At 40.3% G+C, this 27,818-nt stretch overlaps 1 protein-coding gene across 6 annotated transcripts in view; it reads right to left on the reverse strand.

The window, feature by feature from the left end:
- The window catches only part of PHACTR2 (phosphatase and actin regulator 2), a 134,141-nt gene that overhangs the window by 17,508 nt on the left and 88,815 nt on the right, over positions 1-27,818 (reverse strand). For 4 of the 6 annotated variants that reach the window (XM_057407028.1, XM_057406983.1, XM_057407009.1 and 1 more), the window contains exons 3-7: positions 21,543-21,623; positions 18,137-18,295; positions 8,046-8,282; positions 3,811-4,348; positions 917-1,113 (exon numbers count right to left, since the gene is read on the reverse strand). In XM_057407028.1, coding sequence (XP_057263011.1) covers positions 917-1,113; positions 3,811-4,348; positions 8,046-8,282; positions 18,137-18,295; positions 21,543-21,623 — 1,212 coding nt within the window. The remainder of the gene's footprint in view (positions 1-916; positions 1,114-3,810; positions 4,349-8,045; positions 8,283-18,136; positions 18,296-21,542; positions 21,624-27,818) is intronic. The other 2 variants (XM_057406992.1, XM_057407019.1) reach the window with 2 other exon arrangements.

A 27,818-nucleotide genomic window follows, 5' to 3' on the forward strand; every position in this document is an offset into this window, starting at 1 on the left:
AAACTTCAGCCTCTTGATCTATCTGGCACATCAGCTTCTGCTGCACCAGTGGCCAAGGAAAAAACATAAACGTTCATTTTCCCTCATCCCCCTTTGGTGCACAGTACTTCGATTTCAGGCAAAGGTGCAGCCATTGGCTGAGCATGATCAGGGAACTGATTCTATTGAAAATCAGCTCAACAACAGCCACCATTGCAAAAATAAACATTTTTGCTGGCCTAAGGGAAGAATGAACAGCTGGGAGCAGGGATTAGGCAGAAGGTGAGCAGGACAACCCCCCTCAGCAGCAGCAAGGACATCTGTCAAATTAGGGTGATAATATAGTCATGACTCCAGATGAAATTTCAAAGCTGTGAAAGTAGATGTAATCCACTGTGATCTCCTCTGCCTGTTAAGGTGCTCCAATGCTTAAAACATCCTGATCAAAGAGGAACAAATTACTTTGAGACAGTGAAGCTGCTGATTGATGGACTACCTCTACTGTCTACCAAAGACTGTTACTCCCACAAGACACTTTGTGATATCTAGAGCAGTGCTCGTGTGACTAGCTGAAAGTCACACTGGTGTTTTAACAGCAGAGGTTCATGACATGGGCAAGACAAATCAATGGCTTTCTGATGTCCTAAAGTGTGCGCTTTTTTCCACCCTCATGTTCTTCTGAGCCTGTTCCTCCTATCTCCACTCCTATCCTTGCAATGCTTGATCTGCTCTCACCATTGCATAGGTCCCAGAAGGTTTCTGATCACAGCTGTTAGGGAGAAGTGGGACACCCATTTCTCTGTAGTGGCGAAATAGTGAATCATCTAAACCCACCCCATGCAGCCATACCTCTCTTTACTTCACACTAGCATGGGTCAGGCATGCTCACGTAATGCAATGGGGAAAAGGTAATGCAACTTCTTGGTGGGATGCTTACTTTCAGCACTTGCATTATCATCATCATCATCATCATCATCTGTGTACAGTATTGGCCCATCAGAGTCTGAGTCGCTGCTGTGGCTCTCTCTGCTGCTTTCACTCTCAGGAGGAGCAGCAGTGTCAGAAGCCTCCTCCACCAGTTCAGAGTGTGCCTGGTCAGGTGCCTCCCCTTCCTGGTCTTCTTTGGTAGCTAAGCTGTCAATTCATAAGCAGACATGGTGTCACATTAACGTAGGCAGCACAAAACACAAATGGGACACAAACTGTATAAGCAAGTGTGAAAATAAAAGTTCTGTTATTCCAATTAACTTCTCTCTTTCTAAAAAAATTACATATATAAAACATACATAAAGCATATAGATATGTACATGTATGCGTATGTATGTATGAAGACGTCAGGCCCACTGTAGGAGAGGATCTGGTTCGAGACCATCTTAAAAATCTGAACATGCACAAGTCCATGGGACCCGATGAAATCCATCCGTGGGTCCTGAAGGAGCTGGAGAATGAAGTTGCTAAGCCACTGGCCATCATATTTGAGAAATCATGGCAGTCAGGTGAAGTTCCTGACAGCTGGAAAAAGGGAAATATAACCCCCATTTTCAAGAAGGGGAAAATGGATGACCCGGGGAATTACAGACCAGTCAGTCTCACCTCTGTGCCTGGCAAAATCTTGGAACAGATTCTCCTGGAAGGCATGCTAAGGCACATGAAAATCAACAAGGTGCTTGGTGACAGCCAGCATGGCTTCACTAAGGGAAAATCCTGCCTGACCAATCTGGTGGCCTTCTATGATGGGGCTACAGAACTGATGGACAGGGGTAGAGCAGTTGATGTCATCTACCTGGACTTGTGTAAAGCATTCGACACTGTCCCACACGACATCCTTGACTCTAAATTGGAGAGACATCAATTTGATGGATGGACCACTCGGTGGATAAAGAACTGGCTGGATGGCCGCACGCAAAGAGTTGTGGTCAATGGCTCAATGTCCAGCTGGAGACCAGTAACGGGTGGTGTCCCTCAGGGATCAGTGTTGGGACCGGTCTTGTTTAACATCTTCATCGGTGACATGGACAGTGGGATTGAGTGCGCCCTCAGCAAGTTTGCTGATGACACCAAGCTGTGTGGTTTGGTTGATACCCTGGAGGGAAGGAATGCCATCCAGAGGGCCCTTGACACGCTTGTGAGGTGGGCTGATGCCAACCTCATGAAGTTTAACCATGACAAGTGCAAGGTCCTACACCTGGGTTGGAGCAATCCCAGGCACAGCTACAGGTTGGGCAGAGAAGAGATTCAGAGCAGCCCTGCGGAGAAGGACTTGGGGGTTCTGGTCGATGAGAAAATGAACATGAGCAGGCAGTGTGCACTTGCAGAAGTCCAGAGAAGGGCCACGAGTAAGACCAGGGTACTGGAGCACCTCCCGTACGAAGACAGGCTGACGAAGTTGGGGCTGTTCAGCCTGGAGAAGAGAAGGCTGCGTGGAGACCTCACAGAAGACTTCCAGTATCTGAAGGGGACCTATAGGGGTGCTGGGGAGGGACTTTTCATTAGAGACTGTAGTGACAGGACAAGGGGTAATGGGTTAAAACTTAAACGGGAAGTTTAGATTGGATATAAGGAGGAAATTCTTTCCTGTTAGGGTTCTGAGGCACTGGAATAGGTTGCCCAGGGAGGTTGTGAATGTTCCATCCCTGGCAGTGTTCAAGATCAGGTTGGGCGAGGCCTTGGGTGAGATGGTTTAGTGTGAGGTGTCCCTGCCCATGGCAGGGGGGTTGGAACTAGATGATCTTAAAGTCCTTTCCAACCCTAACGATTCTATGATTCTATGTTACAAAAAAAGTTGCAAATGATCTGGAATGATGTGCTGCAAAGCCTGTACAAAATAAAATGCTAATTCTATCTTATTGCTTGTGTGATGCGACCAACAGTGCATAAAGGTTACTAAGAAGAGAAAAACAGCTCATAAAGTTGGGGGTGAGAGAAGAAAGTCATAGAGCAGATGGGAATGTAAAGCTTCCTGTTCTGTATCTCTATCTATTTTAAATACAGTTTTACTGCTGTTAAGTCCAAAATATTCATGCCTATCACTGATGAACATTGAAAACAGCAGCAGAGCACTGTTTGCCTTAGGAAAATCTTTATGGAAGAGCAGAGTAAGGGGAGAACAGTACAGTATCATAATGCTGACACAGATGTACTAGCAGGAATTTAAAGGAGTCTCTAGGCCACTGACATCTAGACTAAACCCTCTTGGGTTGTTATGAAAGTTCCTGTGGCAGGGAAAAGACAGATTAATAAGCCAGTTTAATTTGCTGCCAACTATTTCTTTTAAAAAAAAATGCAATTATGACCTTTCTCTTGACTAGATTTTGTAGTATCTGAGACCTAGACAAGCTACTAGGCAGTGACAGACCAAACACCTACTAAGCAAGGCCTGAAACTGTCATTTTCAAGTGTGCAAGTAAATTCAGCTATTGAATTGAGAGCTTTAGCAGAGAGATACTTAATGACATCTGCAAAAAACCAAACCAAAACAAAAAAACCCTTGTAACGCAGCAGTATTTCTTGTTTGCCTTTATGAGAGGGAAATAAAAGTGTTACCAGCTACTGGCTGATACTGTGCTGTGAACACAGTGGTCTCATTAAGCCACACGATGTAGGAGGCAGGTTATGAGCAATGACCTTCTTGGGAAAAATGAGGTACAGCAGGTGACTGGCTCAAAGGCACTCTCAAGGAACAAAATGTGCTGGAATGCAACACAAACCATTACCAGTCAGCAGAAGAAACAGAAGAGCTCCCCATGTGCCTGCAGCATCCCTTACTTGAAGAAACGTGGCTTCCTTGGCTGTGGGTCTTACCATTCACCCATGACAGCCATACCACCTTACCTCTTTGTGTCTCCTCCACCCGCATCTGGACCACTGTCTAGGGCATGGCTGTCATCTGTGCCATGCTCAGCCTGGAGAGGAGGCTTAGCATCTGATCCGGGGACAGCTGGCCCTGCCGCACAGCCATCTGACACTTCTTGGGCATCTGAAGAGACAGTGGGCTGACCAGATCCAGCAGGAAAAGGAGGTGGAAGCGGAGGTGGAGGAGGGGCAGAGGTGGGAGGAGGGGGGACAACAAGCTTGCTTGCTTGGTTTGCATCCTCCGTTTCTGAAATTAGTATGGAAGGTTGCTCAGGTTCGAGTTTTTTTGCCTTTACTTCCAAACTGTTGGCTGTGGCACCTGAGGGGGAAGAAGCAGCTCCATCTGGTGCTGTTCGTGGGGCTGAATGTTTCCCAGTTTTTTTCTTGCCCCTGGGAGTCCCTGATGTGCTCGATTTGCTGGAAGTCTCCTTAGAGGCCTTGGGATGAGATGATGTGGATGGAGATGGTGATGAAGAGGACTTGGAGACTAGCGTTTTTTTCACATGAGAGGAACCAGCTAAAAGAAGAAAAGAAAAAGCCTTTTACAGTCTCATAACTATGTGAATTTTGCTCCATTCCTTCTGCATGTATTGACATGCTGGTATTTAAAAAATGAAAAACATTACACTTGATACTTATACAATCCATTTATGTGCTTGAGACAAGTAAATGTTGCTGTTCAGATTTCACCTTTAAGATGGGAAAAACTGAAACCATGCTAGAATCAAAGTCTCAGGCAAGAACAGTGGAGAGGTTCAACCTTACAAATGGGTGATTCTAGCATTCTGCATTGGCCCATTAAAATGTGCCTGGGCAAAAAGAATCCACTATTTATTCCCAATGTGTTTAGTGCCCTATTTAAGAAGAAAAACCCTGCTACTAGAGGTTAGATTAAATTGTGTGACCCTTCCTATTATGTGAATTTTCATCTGAGCCCTAGGAGAACACCATGATTTTCCTTATGCTTTTCAGTGAACACCTCAGGACCATTACAGATATAAATTACTTTTCACAATGTTATTGCAAGTGGTGTACTCCTAGCTAATGGCAAGCAGCACAGGGACAGCAAACCAAGATGTACTTTCAAGTCCAGCTGGGCGTGTTCATAAAACAGAGGCAGAAACAACTGATCTCACTCAGCAGAAATGCTCTCCAGAGGCATTGAAGGCCTCTTGCATATACTGGGAGTTCTAATCTTACCAGTGACCAACACAGGTAGCCTTGAAAATGTAGTGAAACAAGGTTTTGACACTAGCTGTACAAGCTAGTCCTGAGTTGCTGCTGTTTAATCCTGTGACACACACCATATTGAAGCATTTATGCACAATGCCTAAATTTGAAAGATATTTCATCCAGCCTGCATGCCCATATGCATTCCATCCACATTTCTGATTGCTGTGTTGATGCACCCATCATCTGGACCGAGAGCTTCAAACTTCTGCCTTTCATTTAAAAAGCAATAAAAAAGACAACTATCTTATGATCCAGTCCTTTTCATCAAAATGCATCCAACTCAAACACGTCTGCTGTAGTAAAAATGCATTATCCTCCAGAGAACAAATGAAAGCATTATAAAGCTACATAGCAGCCTTGCGGCTAAGCTTATTGAGTCAAACAGAAAGCTGTAACAAAACTCTCCTGAAAGGCCTACTTTACTTATAAGCATTTAAACAAAACCAAAACCCCAGCAGATTAGGATAGGCCCAAAATACAGATACTGGCCATAACAAGCTCACGATATAAAAATAGCTTTCACAGTGAGAGTGTTCTCAGTCTCACAGATGGAAAACAATTCAAAAGACACATTATACTGTCCTCTTCTGTGGCTCAGTATTATGATTTATAAACAGAGTGCTGTGAGGCTTTCAGTACATCTGGAAAAATCCACAGAAACTTCAGGCAAATCACTGTCCCTCTTTGTGCTGCAAGGTCATTGTAAAGGGCACTGTACCGAATCCACTGATACTGCACTAAGCATCCACATCAAGTACAGATCACTAACTTAATTTACCAACAAATCAAAAGGAAGCAAAGAAATGGTGTAGGCTGGAGTTCCTAACTGCAGTGGAAACAGATAGTGGCTCCAATCTGCATATCATTTAGCAGAAACCTCACTGAGTAAGTGTATGGTAGTAAGAAAGGGCTCTGGTTCTCATCCAGCAAAGTGCTTCAACACGGGCTGGAAGTTCAGCAGAACCAGTTACATGCTTATACTTAAGAAGTCCAGCATAATACAGATATACAGCCACATTATAATTATTGCTGGGAAAATGTCAAAAGATGTTTCCACTGGAAAAAAAAAAAAAAGCCTTAAATTATTCTCAGAACCTTTCTGGACCTGCAATCAAGATACAGAAACTGGAATAATTTCTCCCAAGAAAAATCCTCCTGCATTTTTTTGTAGGTCAAAAGTGCTATTGCTAATGTTGCTTTTGACTGGGCTGGCTGACAATTTTCTGTCATGCCTCTTTGTTGGTGGAAGATTTGAATTTTGATTAAATGAAAAATTTCACGGCTGTTATTTGCCTTTTGGCACATGTCCATGCTTGTGTTTAAGTCCCCTTCTCCCAGCTCCACTACTTCAGTTTGAAAACCTGCTTTGATACCCTCAGGAGAGCTATGGCTCAGTTGTTACTCATACTCCTTTTCTCCTTCACAGGATGGATCACTGGCTATATCATGCATTCACTTTCACAGGAATCCAACAAATCTCTTCTACTAATGGTGCTCCCGGTCAGCTGTACTTACAAAGTACTGCCTCAATTCAAATGATCACAATGTACTTTAAATGTTGGAAGAAATTACCATAAGAACAGGTACTATTTTATATAAGGGATACATGGATGTATTTTACACCACTGCGGTCTCAAGCACTACATGATGTTTCACAGCAAGACTACTGGAAGACAAATCTGGAATATTAATGTATTTGAATTTAAGAACTTGGATACCCGAGTTTGTTACCAGCCACTGGTCTGAACATTTCTTAATGTAACTGGCTGTTTTATTTCTGCTGTTATAAGGTTCCTTCACCTAAGAAGAACTGAGTTTTCCAGCTGCATGTGAAATACACGCAGCAAATTCCGGGTTTTCAAAATGTTTATGCTTCTGGTCATCTGATGCAGTGGGGACAGTTAATACCAAGTTAATGGACATTTTATGGCAGAGTTATTATTGTAACTCTAGCAGTCTTGCAATGTTTTCAAACAGTCCTCTTCTGTATGCTTCAAATACAAAATGTGCCAAATTGTACAAGCTACAAAGGGGTATAATTGGGAAGAAAACTGGAGGGACTGAAGGGCTTTCAAAGACTTACAGAGGATTGAAAACGCAAGGCTTATATAAGTTTATCAGCGCATATATACAGCCCATTCATCACAATACTGCTTGTGTTCAAATTATATTTGGAGGTTTTAATTTTGGTCATTCTCTAAATTACAGCTATTCAAACTCAAAATCGGTACCTTAAAAACAGCTACTTATAATCTTTAATCTAGTATCGCTGCTGAATTTTGGTTTAAAAGTATAGGGATAAACACATCTGCTATGTGCCTGATGATTGACATTTTCCATCTCCAGTGCACATTTAGAATCACAGCAAGGCAGCAACCACCTCAGGGAAGCCTGGCTATTTCTAATGGTTACAATTCTTTCAATTGTTTTGCTTGTTTTTGTTTGGTTTGGTGTTGTTGCTTTGTTTTGTTGGGTTCTTTTTTTTCAAGTAAAACAGCTGGTCCTCAACAATCTTCAAAGATGTTTTCATAGTTCTACCTTTTATCTCTCTGAGATCTTATAATCTTGTCAAATTAACTGCAATAGTAGATAGCTCCATCAGAAAGTTACACCAATGCCATAGCAATTTTACTTTGGGACACCTCATATGTTTCATTTCAGAAGTCACCTTTTTCCCTGCTGATTCTTCAGCAGTTCTTTGGGTTATTTTGTTGCCAGCATTCACACACGAACTGGGAATTCAATATTGTCTCTGGTGTGCTTGGTGTTGTGCACACATTCTTTAAACAGCAAAGTGATCTGTCCGGGGTGTTTGCAGACAGCAGAACCAGAGCTCGACGGGAAGCTGAGCAGGAAAAACATCCATGGCATGCTCTTTACTAACGCTGCTATGTACAAAGGCAGAAGTTATTGTCAGACCAAGCCAAGCACCCCCATGCACATGCGCCCACCAGAACTGGCACTGCCTGTGCAGTACTCACCAGTGTCTCGATTTGCACCGTGACTTGTTGGCTTGGGTGGTGGGAGAGAAGGCTGCTTAGCAGGAGCCTTTCCCTTTTTTTTAGCATGAGGTGCTTCGTTACTCTTATGGCTGGTGGTGGACGAAGCAGCAATAGCGTTTTTTGGTGGTAGTGGAGCTTTTTTAGATTTAGGCTTAGGCTTGGGTAGTGGCGGAGCATGGGATGCTGGTATTTCTGGGCAGTGATCAGTAGTGCTCTCTATGGATAAGAAAGTGAACAGAAGCCAACACATATAACGCCACATACATTCAACAACAAGCTCAACAACAATGACTACTTTTTGCTGCTTGAGCTCTTGGGAATCAAGAGAGACTTCATCTTCTGCCTCTTACTGAAGTATTATCCCAGAAAAAATTACCATCCATCTCAATTCAAGTCCTCCTCATGGAAGATTTTTGCCTGGCACTTCTCTCAGTCTCATCTACTCTAGACCTGCAAGGATCATTCCTAATGTTCAGTATGCCCAACTAGACTACTGGCTGAAAACTAAAGGGAAATGACAATTACTCTTCTAACAAATTCCCTCAGCTTCTTTCCAGCCCTCTGAGAACAAAAGGCTATAAAACTCAGATTCACTTGAACCTGAATGTGAACAGTGCCATTCTCTCAGCCATGGGTTCAAATATGGCTATGCAGCTGAAACTTTCCTCTGAAGCAACCCCACACTCCTAAGCTGCAAGCTGCTTACTAACAGCAACTTTATTTTGGGTATATTCCCCAGGGTATTTCTACCCTTCACAAAGAGATGAAGCTAAATCAAATAGCATATCATTTGCCATGGGAACGCTCTCCTCTCCTGCAAGCTCTTTGGGTACTGTTACAAGACTGCACTTTCAAGAATCATCATTTCCTTAGTGAATAGGAATTTGGACTGCATATATGTCATGCAATAGAAATGGCTCTGTAGAGTGAAAGAGGCAGCACTGAGGACCCAATGTCCACAGTGTGCATTTCAGGAGACGGCTTTGGACTAGCTTCAGGCTAGTGCTATAGATTGCATGCTCAGTAGCGCTGGGAGCACAAGTTCCTGAACGCATGTTTTGGCTTAGTTTCATCTAAAAGAAACCTGGCTTGTGTGTTCTGCAAACCAAAGAAGGGCAAGTGGGAACGTGTCATGGAAATTAACTTCAAAACTGCAAGCCTAATGCCAACTGTACTGTTAATGTAGGTGAGCCATTTATAATCAACATAAAGTTTTGCAACATAATCACTATGGTTGTAAGACTAGCTGTTCCTAGATGGGAACAGCTGAAGTTCCCAGATGGGAATCTTCATCTATTCACCTACACCAACTCTGTCCATTTGGCCTCAAGACAGCCTTCCCAAACCTTCCAGAAAAAGAGTACCATAAAAGCAAGAGCATACCACCAGAATTATATTGGCTTTATTTTCATGTTACTATAAACTACAGTGGTTGGGGAAGAAAGGAGGCAAGCAAACATTGCAAGGACTTCTATCAGTCACTTATCACTCAAGAGAAAACCAATTCATTCCTTGCAGTATCTTCTTACTAGAGCCTCACAGTTACATATATTAAATGTCCATTCCTCATGCTCCTCCTTCCCATATAAAAGATTCCCAAGAGATAAGCAGCACCTTTTCATTCTAAGATTAGTAGATGAAAAACAAATAACATGTTTGACAACAGATACATTCTTCATCTCAGAAACAAAGCCTTTTCAACCTCTGGCTTAAGGCTTGTTAACATGGACCTAATGAGTCACCTGCAGTTATTAAAAGCAGCATGCACACATTATATCTCTTAATGAACTGAAGGAATTAACACCACTAGTCCAGTGGCTTTGTCCTTCATTTACAGCCCATTATAGACCAATACAGTTTTGCTAATATTTTGCAAAAACCATTGCATAGCAACGTTTTACAGCTTTCAAACAGATTCTTCTGAGCAGATTCTTGTACTGCCTTTTTGTTTTACAGAGAAAGAACTCGGAACCAGATACAGACTTTGGAAAAGAAAGAAATATACATATTTGTTACATTTTGTGCCCTCCTTTTAGAGCAAAATGCATCTCCTTGTGAAATTCTACCTACCTTCATTCATAGTTGAAAAACTCATTTAATTCTGAAAAAGCAGGACATTTAAAAATTTTAACTCCATTTATAACAAACATGGCAAAAGAAGATTTTATATTTTAAAGATCTTGAAGGCCACAATGATCAGAAAGAATTTCAAGTGTAAAAGATTTTTTATGTACCTTTTACTTATAGGTCCAACAGGCTAAAATTTTATTTACTAAAAAGAAAAAAAAATTAAAATTTGTGTACTTATACACCATTACCATGTTTTGTTTTCTGTCATATAAGCAGAGAAAATACTGAAAAGAGAATGATGACCTAGTAAAAAGAAATACATCAATCACTGTATTTTAAAGTAAAACAGTGCAATTATTTAGAATCTCAGTCAATCTACATTAAAGTATGTAACAGATTAAATAATGTATATTAGAATTTTTCTTCTGATTCAGGAATAAAAGTACAAAATACAGGGCTAAAGCTTTACTTGTTGCAAATAACTATATCTTAGTGAAAACCAACTAATAAGTTTTACATTTTCTTTAGAGAAATAACAAAAAGCTATAAATGAAAACAAAAAAAGTAGTTCATTCACATCAAAGCTCTTGCTTGTAGGCTTCAATTATGATTAAAACTGGCAATTTATATAACACTGATTTTAAATAAAATACTATGCCATCGCTGGGATCATTTTTCTCTAGGATCACTCTTTCCAAGCTGTTATGTACATCACACCAAAGACTGGCAGACCCTTTGTGCTCAGCAGCATCCTATCTGCTCAGACAGTTACAGCACTCACCGAGTCTTGACTGCCCCTTCATTATGTACATGCCCTTTCCTTGGCCTTGACCAATGAATCTGCTTTTTGCACACAGCCATGAAGGCTATAGTGAAGATGATTACCTTTGACCACATCATCCCTCTTGTCATCTTGTTAGCTTTTTTGTTTTTGTCTTTGTTAGCTTCCTCTTTTTTATCTCATCAGATACAAACTTGACTGCTCCCAGTGTTTGTCCTATCTTGCTCAAACTATTCTTTTTCATTTACTCTTGGGATATGGATTTCCAGTTCCTACCTGAACGTTATACCAAAGAAGCAAGGTTTTGAAGCAGATGTTTCTCATTACTATTCTTCTGCTGCCTCTCAGGCTTTGTGAACAGTCACTGTCCTCCCTCAAATTCCCCTCTGCTGTTATGCTAAAGCTGTCCATTTTTAGGCTGCTGGCATTGTGCTTGTTATCCTGGTCTGGTTCCCTCTTCTTTTTCAGTGCCTAGCCACAGTATCCTCTCTTTCAGTGCAAGTATGTTGAAGCTTTTTGAGGGTTTTCTGCATTTTTGTAAGACTTTACAATAAATCCCTGGTATATACACAAGTACTGTAGCAATACAAATAACTAATAATGGCAACAGTGGCTTGATCTTGAACAGGACAGGGATGTCTGATGTCTGTAAATGGCTCCAGATAGAATTATGTTGTAATTGTACCCCCCTAACATGATTCTGCTTGAATATGGACCCTTGGTCTTCATGCCTGCTCTTTCTTTTGCATCTTTTGCCAAAACAAGGAGGCATCTGAGTCAGTTCAGACCCATCTAGTTGTTCAAGCCAATCTCCCAGGTACCTCAGCACCAGCTGCAACATAGTCATATTACTGCTGTTTTTCTTAATGTAGACATCTGTACATCACAATCTGACCTTCTAACTAAAGGTCTCAAAAGACCATCACATAGGACTATTTTTTGTTCACTGCTACCTCGATCAAGACATCTGCTGTAAAAACAATCTGTCTATAAATTACTCTTTAAATAGAAAAGCAAAGCAAATATTAATATCTCATTAAGCATTTGATTCAATATGTTTATGTTTTGAATATATTTTCCAAAGGTCAGATTTTCAAGAAAGCTCATTTTGAGATGAGATTTTCTTGTTTCCAGAAACTGTGGTTGGGGCCAGACTCAAAGCTGTGTTCTCATGTAAACACCTAAATGATGGTCAGGGTTACAAAGTACTCAGTATACAACAGCTCTTGCGGGGATTCGTGAAGCCTCAAAGACTTTCAGCAAGATGCCAATGTGCCATATGCACTGGAAAATCAGATTATTTATTTTGGATGCTAACTGTGGGACTTTTTACAAACTCTGGACCAAACAGACCTATGAAAATCCTGCCCATTGTTGCAGAAGCCATACATGACTGGTTTGTATAATGCAATTTTTTTTTTCTTTACCTTTGTAAACTTCTAAGGAACCAAAGGCCAAAGCTTTTCCACCTCAGGACTTTGTCATACAGTGCTGATATTTTTGTTTCTGCAGCTAGAGCAGTGACATAAAGCTACCTCATGGAAAACCAGTAATGCTGTAGCACAAGCATATAATCTACATCAACTGCAAAGCATGCTTCTCCTGGAAAAGGAGCACAACTGAGTGGAGTAACACTGTGTAAAATGGAAGCTGCAAATAGCACATGATTTGCTGTCTTTTGCAGGGTAACTTCCTGCAAAATAAAACTCACTAAGAGTTTTGAGAATCATGAGTTTCCTTTCCGGTGTGCACAGAGAGCTGTGTTTAGATTAATCAAAATCCAGGAAGCTGCCATTCAGGAATATGGGACATAGGGCAACACAAGGTGTCATTTGTTTCTTTTTTGGACTCACTGACTATGCTGATGCAGGTGGTCAACTCATACAAATCCTTTCATAAACTTCAGATTCAGTCAGCTCTATTTTTGTTCCTGCTATGCTATAAAAATTCTGTTCAAGAAAAGACCCATTCTAATTGTTAGAAAGCTTCCTTTAATTTCCAGTCTAAATGTATTTCAAGGCACTGTTTATTCCTTTCTACTTGTGCCAGCATTGTCCTTTAGCCATGTTCTCTCCTGGCTATATACCAACTGTTACATTCATCAAACACACTCAAGCTCTCTCAGGCTCCGTTTTGCTAGGCTGAACAAGAACAGCTGTCTCATGATGCTTTTTGCAGCTTTTTTCACTTTTGAATTATTCTTTCTTAGAGATGGATGAGCAGATCTGTATGTCTGCAGACTTCTAGATCTTACTCTGTGATTTCAGCAGCACCATGTCCAAGAGGCTGTGTAACAGAGACAGTATAGAAAACAGGAGAGAGGAGCAAGGGACAGGTGTAACATCTGACCTAAAGCAACCACGTTCAGATATTTTGCATTGGTTCCAAGATAAAAAAGGAAAAAAAACAACCAACAAACCAAAACATTGACTGTAATTTTATATTGGTAACTGTCCAACTTTTGTGTAAAAAGTAAGCTGTTAAGAGAGAATACTAAAACATCTTTATTGTCAGCTGCACACTTTCACCATCTTTTGGCCTATGTAAGACTTGAAAAGTCAAAGGCATGTAGGCTTCTACATTCCCTTACACTTTCTGTATAGATATGCTCAAATAACTCAATGGTTAGTTCATTAAAATCATGTCTACCACCTTCTTTATGGAGCCATATTAAGGATACCTTTCCTATAAAAAAGAAAGAAAGTAGTAGCAGTTTTACAAATCAGTGGCTTTCCTCTGGCTCTCAACTTCTGTGGGTGAATGCCCATGCCTCTCATGTCACCCTACTGGCATGAGCCAGCCTGGCTGACTTAGTGGACAGGCTCTGCCCAACTATATCTTTATCTAGAGTAGCTTTCCTTTTAAGAAGATTTGGATTCAGCCTCATTTACATAGTTCAGGTGATGAATTGAAGATATACTATTCTTAGAACCGGTTCTAGCCAGCAAATAACTCAGCTGGCGTGAGAGATTCTTTGGGAGTCAGGCAAAAAAAAGAACAACATAACCAAAAAACCTTTTATGTATGGTGCTCATATCAATAATCTACAGAGCTCAGGAGTGTAGGAGGCCAGATAGGCATGCAAGAGGGAAGAAAGTCTGCCTTGTCTCTCACAGTGAGTGGTCTGCAACATCGGTTTTCTGAGAGAAAGCAGGCCCTTGGCTGAGATCCTGGAAGATGAGGGTTACTATCTTAAATTCAACAGGTTTTGTTCCACTTTGGGGGAATAAAACAAAGATTTCTGAGAAAATGAACCCAGAAAAATTGACTTTGAAGAACATTCCTTGGTAGAGAAACTAAAGCACTGGTCAGCAACAGTGCATGCTTGTAAGACCCGAGCCTGTCTTTTTTTGATACCCATGAGAAAAAGATTAAAGTTAATGTCAGACTTAAGGGAGAGCAAACCAAGAGGAAAGAACCTCTGAACCCAATGTACTAAGGCCTAGAACTTTTGCCAGCTCTGATATTAGATTTATCCTGTGGGGAAAAAACATTATGCAGATTTATCCCATGAATTCATTTGTAAACAGGTCTACAAACTGTTTCCTTCACAGAAGGACGAAAGAAAAGCTGAGAGGATCAGTCTGCTATCAGTGCCATAGGAATATTTCAGAAGCTTATGCTCTGTATCACCCAAAACACCCACAGCACCCGCAACAGAGCTCTGGCTTCCTGCAATGCAATTGTTTATCAAACACACCTGACTGATAGCATGCAGAAAGAAACTTCTTGCTGCTTTTTTCCTGGCAGTCTCATGCTAACGGTTACTGAGCCTTTCACTTCCTCAAGCCCAAGCTAACAATGAAATGTGAAAGTATCTACCAGTATCATGAAAACATTTACCTTGCTATGATAAAAATGAGCAAGACCTAAGTTTACAAACTGAACTCAGATACAAACTCAGGGTTCTGTGTTACATCTCTGTGCCAGAGACATTCTGGGAGGATGAAAGGAGAAAAGCAGTCCTGACACAGGACTGGGAGGTTTTACGATGTGCAGCATGCACGCTGTATGAGCATGCTCTGTCCCTATACCTAGGGAGGCAAACAGTGACAATTTTGACACCTATTCCACTGATGTGGCTTTTAGTCTTCTTCAACACTGCTGAATGGGCCAGAAAGCAGAGACTCCCTGGATCCCCTTTGCAATGCTCATACCATTCCTGGAACCTGAAGCATTGGGTTCTGCTTAGGCTACTGCAGGCAAGTGCCAGAGGTCAAGAGCCCTGACATGATGGTAAAGTTCAGTCTGCTGCCCAGGCAACCAGGGTGTACTTTGACACGTTGCCTGTCTACCTCCTGCTCTGTATCCCTTCCAGGGTGCTCACAGTTCAGCTGTTTATTTTCTGCAAAAGATGCTAGGGACCTTTCTCAGTCAAAACAAAAGAATTCAGAATTAAACTCAGTACAATCATAACGTGAATAAATGGGCCAGGAAAAGTATTTCTCCGATTCCATATCTGCAAAGCTTTATCCACCTATGACCTGGTTTATGTAAAACTGTCACCAGCTTCTTATTATCCTGCCATAAAGGAGAAATCTCCTTTTAAACACCCTGCCTGGATGACTGACATCATTACTACAAACAGTAATAGTTCCACTGTTAAATTGGCAAAAGGAATTCTTTTTCACCAAGCACAAAAGGCACCTGTGAACTGACAGGCACCAGATGGGGGTACACAGTTTATGGAGCTGCCTGGCAGCAGAGGGAACAGATTTCAGGGGTCATCTTTACCCACTTCTGCTTAACTCATTTTTACATTGTGTGGCTGAGCCCTTTCTTTGCCCTGTTGATACTGTATTTCAATGGCTCATGCTGAAACAACTTTTTTCCTATAACTTCTTCTAAGTCCCAACATATTATGCATTCTACCATGCATTGCGCTCCCATATTATTACAATATGCCTGTATCACTTATTCTTTTTAAGTTTCCAGCTCCAGTAGGCATCACCGTATTCATACGAGAAGGCCATTTTCAAGACCCACTGAACAAAGGAGCAAGTAAAGACCACCACCGTTGCATAAAAGCAATTTAAAATAACCTCAGAACTTTCAGGGGCTGAGATGCATTTTTTGGAATATTTTGATTCAGCCAGAGTTGGAACTGCAGCACTCTGTGCTACTACATGGCAGGAATTAATCCTGTATTACAAACATGGAAAGTGTACATAACATCCTTCAAGATTTACCCATAAGAATTCATGACTCTAAAAAGCCTACCATTAACCTTCCTGAAGATGAACTCCTTGCATCCATTACTCCTGGGATACTGTCCAGCTAGTATTCACTGCACCTATCTCAGTTCTCACGACAGAGGGCTGTGATCTGAAGCACCAGCATGTTTCATCGTCTGAGCAGAAGACAGTGTTTTCAGAATAGTTTCGGAAAAATTCAGAGTAACTGACATGTATTCACAGGGATTACCCAGTCAGTTGTACTGGATTTGCACTGTGTACCACTGCTGCTTATATGTGGAACTGATCCTTAACACCTTTTTTGGGGCAAATATTCCTCTGCAATAAATCTGTTTTCCTTTTCAGGGCAATTCAAGATGTTTACATGTAGAAGAACTTCATGTTTAGATATAGAAGGAAAGTATACTTAAAGTGCTTTGCATTTCTATACGGTCAGATTGGCATTATATGAAGCCTAGAACACCAAGTTTACTCCTTTTTGTTCTCCTTCCTCTATATATACTTCATTTTCTGAGATGGACTGGAGTGATAGCTGTATATTCTTCTGTACTGGGTCTACTCCTGAACAGAAATCTCTAATTTCTCCCTGTAAGGTCAACCCAACATATAGGAAGTGCAGGGTGTAATACTGTGTTTGAAATAGATATTGAACCTTTCCTGCTTCAGTGGAGTTCTACATTCTGCAAAGTCAGCCAGAGGGAATTTCAACAGAGTTAGAAATGTGTATTTCTAAAAAAAATCTGTACCTTAGGAAAACTTCCAAGATCTGACAGTTCCAAAGGCTGTATTTAGGGAGGGATGCATAAAATAGTAAGTGGTCTGATCTAACACCAAAGTTAACCTGAACCATTTTAAAGGTGTTTTCCATGGCTTTTATAATTCTTTTCCCCTGATCCAAGACACATCTGGTTCTAGTTGGCACCAAAAGATAGACATATTTAAATGACATGAAAAAGGCTGATCTTGTATTTCTATCTTGCTGAGAGACAGGAAGTACTAGAAATCTCATAAAAAAGGCTGTTCTCCTTGGAAATCCAGCCACTTTTTACATGGTCAAGTGATTTACATAGCTCAGAGAAGAATTCAAATTTTTGTGTTAGCTGAACTGACCCTCTCAACCTCCAGAGGCTCATTCATCACTAGGTAGAGGTTACTAGAAGGCATTGGAAAGGCTGCTCAGTCTTACAGCCAGCCATGGAGTTCTTGATCGCTTGTGTCCTTGCTCTTTCAGAAAATCCAATAAATGGAATAGTATTTAAGAAAACTTTTTGACAGGGAAAAGAAGTGGTGCATTACTTAAGATGCTACAGGAAGAAAACTGGTCCAAATCTTGCGATTCCGCATTAATCTTTACTTTTACCTTACTCAGTCAAACTCTTGTTTCCAAGGTAGATTTGAGTAGAGGCAATGCCAACATGAACTCTGGGACTGCTGAATATTTAGCAGTATTACTGCAGTTCATCTACAGAAAACCCTATAGTCATAAGGCGTATTTTCCATAAATGTGGTAGTGATATCGCCGCTTTCATATTTCTGCAGAACTGGATAGCAAGGGTTTAAGATCTAATGAAAACCAATAGAAATGAGTTGCTGCAGCTACTTATAAAATGATACATGGTTTTTAAGTGGCTTTAACACTTTTGAACATTCAACCCATGAGCCACTTCTACAATGATACTACAAGGTGATGGTGATGCATATGCACTTAGTGTCTTCTTTCACAAAAGGAAAACCTGAAACCAAAGCTTGCCATGGCCACGAGGAAAGGCTCACACTGAATTCAGAAATCAAACATCCTTGCACACATTTTCATGCTCAGACCATGCTTCTCTTTATGTCCTTACTACATCCACAGTAAAAGGCATGCCTACCAGTGAAGAAATAGTGATGTTTCACAAGTCTTACCTTTTCAGTAGGTTCTGCTGGCTTCTTTGCGGCAGATCAGAACTCATAGCATGTATTGGAAGACCGTGCTAATACTTTAAGTATGTAAAAAATATTTTGTGAAGAATGTGTTTGCTTACCTTTTTGATCCTCTTTTTTCCCTTCCAATGCTGATGCCTTCTCTGATGAAATACCATTATCTCCACTGGCTTTTAGCACATTTTCTTCCTGTATGGTTTCTTCACCAATGGCTATGGTGTGTCCATTTGAAGTTTCAAAATTTACTGTTACATCACCATCTGAAATGAAGATTAAAAAGCTGTTGCCTAGTTTAAGTGCTTCCTTAGCACCTATTAACAACCCACAGCATCCCTGTGCTTTCAAGTTTCCATGGAAGCAAAGCAGAAAGACTTACTCAGATGTGAAACATCCAGGCGGCAGATCTGATCTGAAAAGTAACTCTGTAAAGGAACTCTATAGGCTTCCACATCCTCTAGGTGGATACCTCTGCAGTAGTGGGCCTGGAAGTGCATGTAGGTTTTCAGGTCCAGCTTTGCATCTGTACACATTAGTGTCCCGTTCTCTTCCTCCCTGCACCTTCATTTACACAGCAAAGAAATGTGTGCATGGACCACAATGGAGCTGCAATGTCTTCCAATATGCCCCAAATATAGACAACTCGGGGGCAGAATTGCGTGACTACTGTGGTGCATCCCCGCAGGTAAATCAGTCAGGAATTCAGACAGAAGTTCTCAGAATATGTGTGCTCAGTTAATGAATTCAAGAATCAAGGTGAAGTCTTCCTGCATCCTGCATCACACACCATTATTACATTCTGCATTAAATTCTTTCCCAGCTCTGATATTTTACTCACCCAGACTACCTCAAATACAAAGTTCTTTTTAAAACCTGAAAAAAAACCTTCTTTCCCTTTTTATTTTTCTCTATATTCCTGAAAAATGCCACAGACTCTTGCCGGTTCACAGCTTGCTTTTGTCCCATATTTACTGCTTTCTGTTCTCTTTGCTATGATTTTCTTCTCTGGTCATTTCTAAGGCTTGCTATCCTTGGCTGCTCATGCCCCACCTGCAGTTAACCCAGATGACTGCTTTACTTTTGCAGGATTCTATTGATGGCCATGCAAAAATTATGCAAATTGACCGGCATCTCTTCTGGTTCCTCCTACTGATTCTGCATTAATTGTGGTAAATCCACTCTCCTCTTCTCCTCTTCCTTGCTGTGCACTATCAGACCTGGAGGTTTGGCATTTCTCTGGTTTCAGTACAACTACGCAGCCTCTCTCTTACCACCTCAGGTGCTCCACGGGTTAAGCTGATGGCTTCATTCTCACCCATACACTGACTTCAACTTGATCTGTAAAAACTAAGTTCTGCCTTCTTAACTTTGTCTCATTCACTCTAAGCTGGCAGTTGCACAAGGCTTCCTTCTTACCTTACCATAACATTCAATTTCTTTAGCTTCTCTCTTCCAAATGTTCATAAATCCATTACTTCCTCTCTGCTTCTGCGTATGGCACTTATTTCTGTCATGGTTCCGCAAACACCTCCTGCTTCCAAAGTGACACTTGCCATTTTCCGCTTGGTTGTTCTTCATCAGCATGAAACACTGTCATTTCTTACCTCTCACATTTCAAAACTCCATGTAATTTCTTCATTTAGCTAGTATCTCCAGTCGTTCCTTCTAACTGCCTTCGCACTGCTCAACAACCATCTTTCTGTATCTCCATTTTTAGCATCTTCAAACCAATTCTATATTCTTTCAAAATGATCCTTAAAAAACTGTAATTTTCATAAGACATGGAATACAGCACGATGAAGGCAACACCGACTGGATCGACAGCCTTCTTAAGATGGGAGGAAGGAGAGAAAATTGTTCATCTTTATGTCCTTTTCTCACTTTGCTCAACCTCCATAAGGGACCAAATTCCATTTTAAGAATGGAACAGAGGGTCAAGGACACTGATGACCAAAGCATACATACTTTTAGCACAAATTATATTATTTATGTTCAGATTGTAACCATCCTGAAATGTTACCACATTTCATTAATTATCCCAGCAGTCCAAATGCAATTTACAACCCTCAATGGACAAAGTGAGGCAGCTCCCCAGTAAAGCAGATAGTAAAACATCACAAATTCACAGATGGGCAAACTGAGGTATGGAGAAACTACATGTCTTGTTTTAAGACAAAGACAGTGGCAGAGACAAATTCAGAAGCCAGCTACACTGAATGTCATAGTCTGGTAATTAGCAAAACACTGCAAAGACAAGTGATGTCACATGTCAACAAACAAGCCCTTTACTTCTAACTATCAATGTGTATGATATGAACCATACACACTGATTCTTTCAGTATTCTTCTGCTCAGGAAGAGTAACACAATTTCTAGGAGAAAAATAATTCTGGAGATCATGGAATTCTTATATTCCCTCATAAAATGATAAATGGCTTAATTTCAAGCTACCGAAAGTTATTTTACTCACTTGACTTTTATTTGATCTTACAGAAGGTCATAGAATCACAGAATGGTTTGGGTTGGAAAGGACCTTAAGATCATGTAGTTCCAATCCCCCTGCCATAAGCAGGGATGCTTCACACTAGACTGTGTCTCCCAAGGCTCTGTCCAGCCTGGCCTTGAACACTGCCAGGGATGAAGCATTCACAGCTACTTTGGGCAACCCATTTTAGTGCCTCACCACCCTTACAATAAAGAACTTCTTCCTTATATCTAACCTAAACTTCCCCTGTTTAAGTCTGAATCCATTACCCCTTGTCCTATTTCTGTAGTCCCTGATGAAAAGTCCTTCACTGGCATCCTTGTAGGCCCCCTTCAGATATTGGAAGGCTGCTATGAGGTCTCCACACAAGATCAAGAATATTAGAAAGAATACCATTAGAAATATAAACAGATGTAGCACAGAGGTATTAACTATGGCTTACTTGTGTTTTTCAAAACACAAATTTTGGTTAATATCAGTTTCTCAACCTTACAGCATTTTGAAACAAATGGCATCTTCCCCACAGGTTTATGTCTGTGCCATTTGTGAATGTGGTCTGCGTGATAGTGGTAGGATCTATGCGACTCCAGCACTGGTACTTTTTGATATCTGAAATAGATGCTATTGATTTGCTTGGGGTTCCAAAGCCTCTAATTTTTCAGACAGGATTTTTGACATTATAGTCAAGTTGCTTTAGGCAGCAGACCTTGACTCAAAAAATATGTTAATCACTACCTCCAAAATATTCTGTCAAACAGTAAGTAGAAACCACAAAGGTCACATTATTTACAGGGAGCACCAAAATAGTTAAGGGCATGACCAGAAGTCTTGTGATATACCTATGGCAGGAGTTACAAAACACAAATCTCAACTCCAACTTCAGTTCTTTGTCAACTGGCCCAAAGACCCTCTCACACTCATCTTTGTCTCTGCATACCTATTTACACTACATGGAAACAATGCAATAGTGGTTTTATTATCCATGTTTAGCACTTAGTAGCTAAGTTCTAGTTAACATGTTATCACCTTGCTCTGGCATTTCCTTCAGCACTCCCCTTCTTATCAGCTCCTCTCTGCTTTGTCTTGTCGAAATCTTCCTTTCCAACACTAAAGAAAAAGCACAGTTAAGAATAGATTTATTCTCATACTGCCAATGCCTGTGAAATAGGTACAAAAAGATTTTTATTGTATAGTAACCTTGAGAAATCTCATTTCCTGTGATTCTGTAGAAGTAGTCTGGGTTTTCATGAATGCCCTTTGAAAGTATTGTTCCACACTTTCAGGCACAGAAGGTGAGGATTTATATGATCCGGTATCTTCAGCTGAGCAAGACTCTGTGAGGCTTCTTTTCCAGTCAATGGAAAAAGGTACTTCCCAGAATGAAACTGAACTCACCCTAGTGTAGGAATTTAACACGTAAAAGCATCTCTTTCCCATGGACTAGACTGACTAGCTTAGCTGGAGATACCTCCTTCTGCTTTGTAGATATTTTGAGTTGGGAGAAAGACAAATCCTGCTCAGAGGAAGCAACTCATGGAGTAGCCTTTGTGCAGCAAACTGTTTTAAAGGGAAAAAAAACCCAAACCAACCAAACCTTAAAGAGAGGCTAGAAAGTTGTGCTCTAAAAGGAAATAACATCCAGGCTGGTTGGCTTTCATGGAAAAAAATACATCATCCTGGTTTTAGTTTAAGAAAAAACTCAACATACATCAGAAAATTAAAAAAAAAAAAAAAGAAAAAAAAGTGTGTCATGAAGCATTTTAATTATTATGTTTATTTCCCATGGAAAAAATACTAAATAGTTTTATACGGAAAAGTGTTTACAGATGGCAAAACATAATAGGCGCCCACTGCACCCCACCCCTAAACCAACACCAATTTGCTCAGTGATCTGGGAAGCTACCATAATGATCCATGAAACAATGGTGCATGGACCATAAAAATGTGAGCATCACTTGTAAAATCCTGTCTTTGCTGTTAGGAAAAGTTAATCTTCTCACCCTGATCCTGTTTACACACAGACATCAAAACCCGAGTGATGCTTGGAGCTCAAACTGAGGGCATGCGGCAGAGCTTCAGCCAGCTATACTTTACCCTACTAATTCTATGCGATAGGGTTATTTATGTCATCAGATAATTCAAACAGTCTCTAGGGCCAGTCTAACTGTTGCATGCAGATTAAATACTGCAACAACTACTGTCGATCTCACTTGCACCAGCCCAGTTGGAAGGAACACCCATACAGTGAAGTGGCGGCTCCTGTGAAGGCACAGAGAGAGGCAGTTTGGCTCTTTTGAGAAAGTTACCCTCCATGCACAGCAAAACGTCTTTCCCTGCAGCAACTCAAAACCAGGCTGGCTGACCTCAGATGTTTGATGACGGCACTGCTCATGGCTTTTTACTCCCCCTCTCCACCATGGAAGGGGACAGTTGATCAGAAGGTGAAGCAGATTCTGTGCATTGAATTTATGTCTCACACTGCAAAGTGAGGGGATTCAGCAACTGCATCAATAGGATGCATTTCCCTGCCAAAATAGCACCAGCTCCAGGCAGCAGAACTGGGGGCAGTAACCATCTTGACTGGTCCAGATCAAACTACCTGTGCCTGAGAGATCAAGAGCTCATGAATGCAAACAGTACTGGCTCAAGAACATGTAAGTTGGCATTAGGTCAGTGTTTGTATACTCGAGCACTTTGTGGGATCTGTCTGTTAAAGACCAAATCTTCACGCCCTTCAAATCACATCTGACAATATAAAGGAGCCCATGACTGTAGCTGCAGCCTCTCAGTACAAGCCAGGCACCTTGGGGAGAGTGTGGCAGCCTAAACACAGATCAGGGTAGATTGGGTCCCAATTTTAAATGATGCAGGAGCTCTTCCAGTTTTTCTCCATTGTTTTTTAAGGTATATGCTTTGTAACTGTGTGTCACACATTGCCATGGCAAACAAAACACAGGAGCATGCCCTGTTCTTGCAAAGGGTTTTTAATATAGGTGAACATTCAGTCCAACAAAGACTGCTTTAAAAGAGATGAGGGGCCATGAAATCAGAGGACTATGTGGGCAGGCACAGATGGAGGGTCTTAATCTTTCTGGAAAGGTGTACTTTCCAGCAGAGTGAAATCTCCTTTGCCATAGACCCCAGCGATGAACTCTTTATGCATATACTTTATATCCCTTTTGTTGTTTGGAATACAAGTATTCTCTTATTTCAGCTTTACAAATATTATTGACTTCCTACTATTCTTCCTCTCCTCTTCCTTTCCACATCTCTCTTCCTGGGGACAGTGAACTGAGATGGTCTCTCATATATTTATTTGTAGGACTTACTCCAATACAACTTGAAAATGATGATGACCTTTACATGAAGTTCAAGAACACTGAATCAGACCCCACGTCAGTGTCTCTCTAGTTTTCAGGATGATATATTTTTTCAGTTCTACAATACTGAATGAATTATCATGGAAAATGTCAACTGGCATTAAAAGACATTAACTGCTTACATTTTTACTGGAAGAACCTTAAAGCATTTTATCAACATTGCATAGGTTTTGTAATATCCCTTAGACATAACTATTGCCATTTCACAGATTAGAAATTTATGACCAGATAAGAAGCTTAAGACCCAATCTTTCATCATCCAAAATGCTAGCCATGAGTAGAGTTTTATTTAAACTGATTAAGCTCTGTTAATTCAGCTTGAAAAGATAAGTTATTTAGAATACTATCTGGCCCATGGAAATAACATTAGAAATCATGCTAGTATCACTATGAGTGCCTTCATAATTTTATTTCCTACAAAGAAAAAGGAAGAATTTTAATTTAAATCAAAGTGTCCACAAATATGTCTCCTTCAATAGAATAATGAGTAGCCTGTCTACCTATGAACCTATACTGCATGCTATTTAGCCAGGGTGGACTCATCATTATAATTTATTGCTTATTACAGACTTTAGACTATATAAGATGTTTAAACAGACAAGTATGTTGACTATCACAGCCCAATTGCACTGAGCTCCAGAAGACTCAAAAAATCCCACGTAAAAATCCTTCCCCTACTGCAGTCAAAAGCAAAGCTTGACCTGACTTCAGGTGTAACTGTCAGAAATAAGGTGCATTTGTAACACTGTATGCAGCCCCCATTTACTTGAGTAAATCTTACTCACCCAAGGGATCCCACAAACATTTGCATTTTTAGCCCAATATAAATAACAGTTACACTAATCATAAGAACAAGTCACCTCAAAAAGCCATTTTCATCCCTCTCTCCCTACCCACATAAACCGTAGGCAGTCTTAAAACTTATTCCCTGACTCAAAGAATGTTGTGAGATTCTGGATATTCTCCAGTCTTTAGTTTTGCTCTTCCAAAAGAAGCTTGAGAAATTGGATTTTTAATTTTTCTCTGACCTAGGAAGAGCTAAAATTGCCTTCTGCTCCCTGTCTGTATATACTCTTGCTGTAGAGCTTTGAAGTGGCATCTACTTCGTGCCAAGACACAAACTGCTGCTTTCTTTTCCTTCACAGGAAAACATTGCAGAGGGGATAAACCCTTGAGATGATGCCATTTACTGTTTGTTTTTACTTAATTTTGAAAGCCCTCTAGGCAGAAAGTATACAGCCATGCCCAGAGAACAGATTTTCTGAGATACAGCATGGAAAATATGTTGCTGAAGGAAAAAATTCCAACCATCATTCCCACATTGGGAACAGATACTTCCACATTTAGTCCCCCATATTTTTTTGATGTCTGTGGTATTTGCTGTTTCTGAACATCTTTCAGTTGCTACCATAAGGGACTCACATGAGATCTTGTGAAAGCACTGCATGGTACATGCCCTGGCAAGGCTGGAGCAAGAAGCTATTTCAAAAAGCCTACTGAAAACTCAGAGAAAGCAGTAAGAGTTTTTTCCAATAGCCTGCATTCTGTGTTAGAAGAAACTCTTTCTTCAGATGCACACAGATTTATCAAGTTGTAGCCCTGTTAAGAGAATAGGCAATAAATACGCTGATCATTGTACTGTCTCCCATGGTCTCAGGCCTGGAAATGGGCTTCCTGCATGTAAGATGCACACACGCACACATACACACAGACCTCCCATTCTGTAATGCAAACAAATCTCTGATCGAGCACTCTGAGGAGGAGGATTTTCTGCAGTATTTTTATTTTCTATGGGTTTTTTCCCATTTCTTTCTCAAGTTAGATAAGCAAGTTTCTTCTTCTGTGTTAAGTATCACTCAACAAGGGTCAACTTGAGAAGTAAATGCACGCTCTCTGTCTGTTGGGTCCTGAGTCTGTTTCTTCAAGAAATATAGGGATAACTATTGTTTTTAATTCCCCTCCCCAAAACTGCTATCTGAGGCAGGATGAATGCAACCAAAACTACTTTTAATTTCAAATTCCAGCCTCACATGAAGCACATATACAAACATAAGTAATTCTATACCTTACATATGTAAAGCTTAGAAGCAGATAAGTATCTCATTACAGCTCTAGGCCTTCCTGACAGTAAAATAGTCCTCAAGCATTTAAAGATATACTTTCACTGCAAGCTAACCTGATTTGTTAGGTTAGCTGAAAAGTTACAGCTCATTCATGGTGCAGCTGAGGCCAGCACCCTGTCTGTTTCTGGGATTTCTGGGGACACAACCCTTACCTTACTGCTGTAGAACAGTACAATTTATACCTAGTATTCTCTATAAGGAAATATGTGGGGAATTAATCTGCATTTCTAGCCAAGACAGAGGAGAAACTGGAGGGCACTGGAAGTCAACACAAACTACTCTGGATCACTCCTATGAGCACTAGCAGTACTAACACTGGGTAACCAGCTTGAATGAAAGTTATGTAAAGGCCACAGCAGGCTGAAGGCAGAGGCTGGAAAGTACAACCAGGCTTGGGAGAAAACATGTGTCTTGTATGTAGATAGGAGAGTAAATATCAGTAACGCTTAAGCAAGACTATAAACTATATGTGCCTTAAAGAGGTACTCTAAATCCTTATTCTGTCAGTCAATACTTCCATACATTCTTCTTTGCTAACGTAAAAGCTCTGGGAACTGGTCTTGTGCCACTTTCATATTTCCAACTGCCTGAATTTGCAGGTCACAACTTAGAGAATCAGAAGGGGCAAAACTCTCACATGAAATTAAAACTCTTATGATACGATAATAATTTGGGAACCTTTCATTTACTTTAAAACTCATCCTGTCCAGATTTACTTTCTTTTCATCTCCCCAGCTTAGAAAGCCAGTCTTGCTGTTTCTGAGGTTAAAGTCAAGATTTGCAGGTATTACAAAAATCCTAGTTTCAATTTAAGAAAAGAAGCACTGAAAATTGTGATGGTCAATGGTTGACAAAATGCATTAAACTGGGACATACGAATACAAGCTGATATGCTGAATGCACAAGATGATACCAAAGTTTTGAAAATCTGAAATGAATTCCCCACATTGCTGTATTTCTATAATACCACCTAAATAAATAAGATTTTACAGTGTAGCAGGATAGATAAGCAGAACATTATTAAAAACAGAGATATACTCCTTTAGAAAAAGAAAAAAAATTAATCTACTGAATAATGGGAAAATATCAGAAGTTCCCAAATCTCCTATAAAATAAGTTCTGTTCACCAAGACATGCACTAAATTTTGCATATTTAGTCTTCACACACCATTTAGACACTGAAATACTGTAGTTTGTATAAGAATGGCTTTGTGTTTTATTAGCTATTTTGTATTATGTTATTAAATATAATTGCAGTCCTTAATGTATAAAAGCTCGCTATGTACTACACTGATGGCTATCTAGCAGGATGCTAGCTAAACAATGAAGTAAATAAATTAAAGCTTTTTCAGGATAATTTAAGTCTATATAGATGATAGTTTTAGATACACAAGATACATGAAGCGTTTAGGGAATCAATTACGTTAGTTGCTTTTTTGACACAAAGGACTATTAAATATAAAGTCTTGCGACTGGACTTAGAGCAGAGATTTCAGTTAGTCATCTAAGTGTTACACCCTCCTACATTGAACTTTTGCCATCAGCTTTAGCATTTACAGAGATATTTCATTGTGCAGATAATTAACTTCCACTTTTCAATACATAATTATAAATAATCATATGTTCAATTGACCAAAAGAGCTCCCACTTATATGATCTATGGACTATACTTATCTTTCAGCATTGACTCTGTTCTTCTGCTAATTTGCAGTGGAAATTCTCCTCACTCACATGTATTTCTGTTTGCACACTGTCGCTCCCCATTTTCAAGAAAACACTGATCACAGAAATAAAGCTTT

This window comes from Pezoporus wallicus, unplaced genomic scaffold, assembly GCF_028554395.1.
Source record: "Pezoporus wallicus isolate ANWC-B61680 ecotype Strahan unplaced genomic scaffold, APGP_CSIRO_Pwel_v1 contig_3817, whole genome shotgun sequence".
NCBI classification, from domain to species: domain Eukaryota; kingdom Metazoa; phylum Chordata; class Aves; order Psittaciformes; family Psittacidae; genus Pezoporus; species Pezoporus wallicus.